At 49.7% G+C, this 6,150-nt stretch overlaps 1 protein-coding gene across 1 annotated transcript in view; it reads right to left on the reverse strand.

The window, feature by feature from the left end:
• LOC127918149 (rho guanine nucleotide exchange factor 39-like) overlaps positions 1 to 5,949 on the reverse strand; it is a 22,087-nt gene extending 16,138 nt beyond the window's left edge. Inside the window, exon 1 of the mRNA XM_052501391.1 lies at positions 5,712 to 5,949. Coding sequence (XP_052357351.1) covers positions 5,712 to 5,873 — 162 coding nt within the window. The 5' untranslated portion in view covers positions 5,874 to 5,949. The remainder of the gene's footprint in view (positions 1 to 5,711) is intronic.
• Positions 5,950 to 6,150: the final 201 nt, after the last annotated feature.

Raw genomic sequence — 6,150 nt, forward strand, 5'->3', positions numbered from 1 at the left:
AGTTAGACAGGGAGAAGGAGAGGAAGGGAGAGAGTGAGGGGATAGTTAGACAGGGGGAAGGAGAGGGAGACTGGGAGAGGAAGGGAGAGGGAGACTGGGAGAGGAAGGAGAGAGTGAGGGATAGTTAGACAGGGGGAAGGAGAGGAAGGAGAGAGAGAGTGAGGGGATAGTTAGACAGGGGGGGGGAAGACAGGGGGGGAGAGGAAGGGAAGTGAGAGAGTGAGGGGATAGTTAGACAGGGGGAAGGAGAGGAAGGGGAGAGAGTGAGGGGATAGTTAGACAGGGGGGGGAAGGAGAGGGAGACTGAGGGGATAGAGAGGAAGGAGAGAGAGTGAGGGGATAGTTGGACGAGGGGAAGGAGAGGAAGGGAGAGAGTGAGGGGATAGTTGGACGGGGGGAAGGAGAGGAAGGGAGAGAGTGAGGGGATAGTTAGACAGGGGGGAAGGAGAGGAAGGGAGAGAGTGAGGGGATAGTTAGACAGGGGGAAGGAGAGGAAGGGAGAGAGTGAGGGGATAGTTAGACAGGGGGAAGGAGAGGCAGACTGGGAGAGGAAGGGAGAGAGTGAGGGGATAGTTAGACAGGGGGAAGGAGAGGCAGACTGGGAGAGGAAGGGAGAGAGTGAGGGGATAGTTAGACAGGGGGAAGGAGAGGAAGGGAGAGAGTGAGGGGATAGTTAGACAGGGGGAAGGAGAGGAATGGAGAGAGTGAGGGGATAGTTAGACAGGGGGAAGGAGAGGGAGACTGGGAGAGGAAGGAGAGAGTGAGGGGATAGTTAGACAGGGGGAAGGAGAGGAAGGGAGAGAGTGAGGGGATAGTTGGACGGGGGGAAGGAGAGGAAGGGAGAGAGAGGGATAGTTAGACGGGGGGAAGGAGAGGAAGGAGAGAGTGAGGGGATAGTTGGACAGGGGAAGGAGAGGAAGGAGAGAGTGAGGGGATAGTTGACAGGGGGAAGGAGGGGAAGGAGAGGAAGGGAGAGAGTGAGGGGATAGTTGGACTGGGAGAGGGGGAAGGAGGGGAGGAAGGAGAGAGTGAGTGAGGGATAGTTGGACAGGGGGGAAGGAGAGGAAGGAGAGAGTGAGGGGATAGTTGGACAGGGGAAGGGGGAAGGAGAGGAAGGGAGAGAGTGAGGGGATAGTTACAGGGGAAGGAGAGGGAGAGGAAGGAGAGAGTGAGCAGTGTTCCCAAACAAGGATGAGAAAAAAGTAAAAAGTAAACCCCATAAAGCTCCCCCCCTCCACTCTGCTCCCTCCTCCTCCCTCCACTCTGCTCTGCCCTCCCCTCCAACCTCTGCATATAGAGATTGCCGTGGTATTTAGCGCTGTCTAATTGAGTCTGTGTTTAATTCTTCGTGGCGTGGATCCTGGTCCAAAGTAGTGCACTACCCCTATAGATCCTGGTCAAAAGTAGTGCACTACCCCTATGGGCCCTGGTCTAAAGTAGTGCACTACCCCTATAGATCCTGGTCAAAAGTAGTGCACTACCCCAATAGATCCTGGTCAAAAGTAGTGCACTACCCCTATGGGTCCTGGTCCCAAAGTAGTGCACTACATAGGGAATAGGGTGCTGTTTGGGACCAAGGCGTAGAGTAAGGGCCCGGGCCAAGCCCAGGATCAATAATGTGTCTTTATGAGAAATTACCCATAATGCTATTGAGCGTACAGTGTTCAGGCCTCCGCGGGGATAACAAGCTAATGAAATGCCATTTGTGGCGTTAGATAATGCTGAGTGGTTAGTGGGCCCGGCAGAGGAGTCAGCCGACGTACGAGAGGCCTGGAGGAGAGACAGGAAACGACTTGAGGAAGATGTATTTACTGGGGACGGAGGAGAAGAAGAGATCCGTCCTGAGGAAGTGACGGATCTAATCAGAGAGAGAGAGAGAATGAGAGAGAGAGAGAACGAGAGAGAACGAGAGAGAACGAGAGAGAACGAGAGAGAGAACGAGAGAGAGAGAGAGAGAACGAGAGAGAGAGAGAGAGAACGAGAGAGAGAGAGAGAACGAGAGAGAGAGAGAGAACGAGAGAGAGAGAGAGAAAGAGAGAGAGAGAGAACGAGAGAGAGAGAGAACGAGAGAGAGAGAACGAGAGAGTGAGAGAACGAGAGTGAGAGAACGAGAGTGAGAGAACGAGAGTGAGAGAACGAGAGTGAGAGAACGAGAGTGAGAGAACGAGAGTGAGAGAACGAGAGTGAGAGAGAACGAGAGAGAACGAGAGAACGAGAGAGAAGAGAGAACGAGAGAGAGAGAGAGAACGAGAGAGAACGAGAGAGAACGAGAGAGAGAGAGAGAGAGAGAGAGAGAGAACGAGAGAGAGAGAGAACGAGAGAGAGAGAGAGAACGAGAGAACGAGAGAGAACGAGATAGAGAGAACGAGAGTGAGAGAACGAGAGTGAGAGAACGAGAGTGAGAGAACGAGAGTGAGAGAACGAGAGTGAGAGAACGAGAGTGAGAGAACGAGAGTGAGAGAACGAGAGTGAGAGAACGAGAGAGAGAACGAGAGTGAGAGAGAGAGTGAGAGAACGAGAGTGAGAGAACGAGAGTGAGAGAACGAGAGTGAGAGAACGAGAGTGAGAGAGAACGAGAGAGAGAGAACGAGAGAGAGAGAACGAGAGAGAGAGAGAACGAGAGAGAGAGAAGAGAGAGAGAGAAGAGAGAGAGAACGAGAGAGAGAGAGAGTGAGAGAGAACGAGAGAGAGAGAACGAGAGTGAGAGAGAACGAGAGTGAGAGAGAACGAGAGTGAGAGAGAACGAGAGTGAGAGAGAACGAGAGTGAGAGAGAACGAGAGTGAGAGAGAACGAGAGTGAGAGAGAACGAGAGTGAGAGAGAACGAGAGTGAGAGAACGAGAGAGAGAGAACGAGAGAGAGAGAACTTCTCCCACCGTCCTGTCCCATCTGTTTCTCACCAGAGACAAGCAGCCCACCATTACATCAGATGGTGGAGAGACGTTTCAGTCAGACTGATGAGACAGACGTACCAGGAGAGGAATCTCTATTCTATGTTCTCTGGTCATTAGTACTGCACTATACAGGGAACAGACACCACCCTCGGTTCTCTGGTCATTAGTACTGCACTATACAGGGAACAGACATCACCCTCGGTTCTCTGGTCATTAGTACTGCACTATACAGGGAACAGACATCACCCTCGGTTCTCTGGTCATTAGTACTGCACTATACAGGGAACAGACATCACCCTCGGTTCTCTGGTCATTAGTACTGCACTATATACGGAACAGACATCACCCTCGGTTCTCTGGTCATTAGTACTGCACTATACAGGGAACAGACACCACCCTCGGTTCTCTGGTCATTAGTACTGCACTATACAGGGAACAGACATCACCCTCGGTTCTCTGGTCATTAGTACTGCACTATACAGGGAACAGACATCACCCTCGGTTCTCTGGTCATTAGTACTGCACTATATACGGAACAGACATCACCCTCGGTTCTCTGGTCATTAGTACTGCACTATACAGGGAACAGACATCACCCTCGGTTCTCTGGTCATTAGTACTGCACTATACAGGACAGACCACCCTCGGTTCTCTGGTCATTAGTACTGCACTATACAGGGAACAGACACCACCCTCGGTTCTGGGCAGGGTAGCCTAGAGCGTTGGACTAGTAACCGGAAGGTTGCAAGTTCAAACCCCGAGCTGACAAGGTACAAATCTGTCGTTCTGCCCTGAACAGGCAGTTAACCCACTGTTCCTAGACCAGTTAACCCCTGTTCCTAGACCAGTTGACCCACTGTTCCTAGACCAGTTAACCCACTGTTCCTAGACCATTAACCCACTGTTCCTAGACCAGTTAACCCCTGTTCCTAGACCAGTTAACCTCTTGGTCCTACCTGGCAACAGGCGTCCCATCTAGAGCTCTGAAATGCAAATGCGCTACGCTAAATGCTAACAGTACAGTCAAAACTCAAACGTTCATTAAAATACATGCAGGGTATTGAATTAAAGCTCACACTCGTTGTGAATCTCAGGCAACAAGTCAGATTTTTAAAATGCTTTTCGGGAACATGAGAAGCTCGGTTATGTGATCATGTAGTACTGCAAAAGACTATACAGGGAACAGTAAACAAAATAATTAGCATAGTCGGCGCTACACAAACCGCACAAATAAAATATAAAAACTTCATTACCTTTGACCATCTTCTTTGTTGGCACTTAGATGTCACTAATCACATTGGGTCAGACATCACCCTCGGTCCTCTGGTCATTAGATATCGATCGATGAAGACTGTGAAAAGACAAAAAATCGGTTCTCTTATAATTAAGTAATTTTTAAAATTAAAGAGAACGATACCACCCACAAAACACCTGGTCAAATACTTTTGTAATGCAACTTTAGGTATTAGTAAACGTTAATCTGCACGATCAAATTAATCACGAGACGAAGTATATTCTATAGGGAACAGTCTGGAAATAATGTCTGGGTAAATCTCAACTGCAAACTATACAGGGAACTGAAGAATCAGCCTCGGTTCTCTGGTCATTTGACCAAGAAACAAAGACAGCAAACACCAGACTGTTCTTGACATCGTACTGGAAGCTGTAGGTATTGCAACCTCAGCCCCATTTAATGTCGTTCGCCTATAACAATGGGTTGAAGTGGCGGATGGATATATTTTTCCATTTTCAGTGATCAGATTTTCCTGCACTTTTCGATGAAACACCACCCTCTGTTATAGTCACAGCCATGATTTAACCAGTTTTATAAACGTACAGTGTTTTCTATCCACACATACTAATCAAATGCTGTAATATAGTACTGCACTAGTAACAGGGCGCTGAAATCACCCGCGGTTTTTCAGAATGTTCTGAAAAATAGGGGGTAGGATCAACAGGTTAACCCCCTGTTCCTAGACCAGTTAACCCCCTGTTCCTAGACCAGTTAACCCACTGTTCCTAGACCAGTTAACCCACTGTTCCTAGACCAGTTAACCCACTGTTCCTCTGGTCATTAGTACTGCACTATACAGGGAACAGACATCACCTCGGTTCTCTGGTCATTCAGAGATACAGAGGATGGACAGACACCAACCCACACCAGTCATTATTTGACTTAAACAGACATCACCCTAGTCATTAGTTGGACTACAGGGTCATTATTTAAGGAAACCCCCCGAGCTGACAATTTAAATGGAGGAGGAGAGAAAGAGAGGGATGGAGGAGAGAGAGAAAGAGGGATGGAGGGAGAGAGGAGTTAAGAGGGATGGAGGAGACCAGTTAAGATGGATGGAGGGAGAGAGAGAACCCAGGATGGAGGGAGAGAGAGAAAGAGAGGGATGGAGGAGACCAGAGAAAGAGAGGGATGGACCAGTTAACCCTGTTAGAGGGAGAGAGAGAAAGAGAGGGATGGAGGGAGAGAGAGAAAGAGAGGGATGGAGGAGAGAGAGAAAAGAGGATGGAGGAGAGAGAGAAAGAGAGGATGGAGGGAGAGAGAGAAAGAGAGGGATGGAGGAGAGAAAGAGACAGAGCAGGATGGAGGGAGAGAGAAAGAGAGGATGGAGGGAGAGAAAGAGAGGGATGGAGGAGAGAGAGAAAGAGACAGAGCAGTATGGAGGGAGAGAGAAAAGAGCAGTATGGAGGGAGAGAGTATTTTATTGGGAGGTTTGACACAGTGCTCTAATCCATCATCACAGACAGCAGGGGGGGGTAAAGACTGATATCTACACCAGCAAATCACTAAACATATGTCACTCACACTGAGAAGGCCGCCCTGGCTCTGGGTGTGCCCAAACACCTTGTCCACAGTACAGTCCTTCAGTGGGTAGACTCTCTGGCCAGCAAACTTATCTCCGTTGGTGGGATGGAGAGGGTGGCAGGGCTTGGCTTGGAGAAGGACATCACTAAACAGGAAGAACATCTTGGGTTTGACCTCTGCTCCTTTAGGGGGGACGGTACGCAGCCAGCCCTCACGCAGGTACCAGCGCCCTGTGGGGTACAGAGAGAGACAGAGGAGGAAGGGAGGGAGGGGATGAGAGTAGATGAGAGGAGAGGAGAGAAGGAAAGAGAGAGAGAGAGAGAGAGAGAGAGAGAGAGAGAGAGAGAGAGAGAGGAGGGAGAGAGGAGGAGAGAGAGGAGGGAAAAGGGAGAGGGGATGAGAGAGATGAGGGAGAGAGAGAGGGGAGGTGAGGGAGAGA

The sequence above is a fragment of the Oncorhynchus keta genome, unplaced genomic scaffold, assembly GCF_023373465.1.
Source record: "Oncorhynchus keta strain PuntledgeMale-10-30-2019 unplaced genomic scaffold, Oket_V2 Un_contig_133_pilon_pilon, whole genome shotgun sequence".
Lineage (NCBI taxonomy): Eukaryota > Metazoa > Chordata > Actinopteri > Salmoniformes > Salmonidae > Oncorhynchus > Oncorhynchus keta.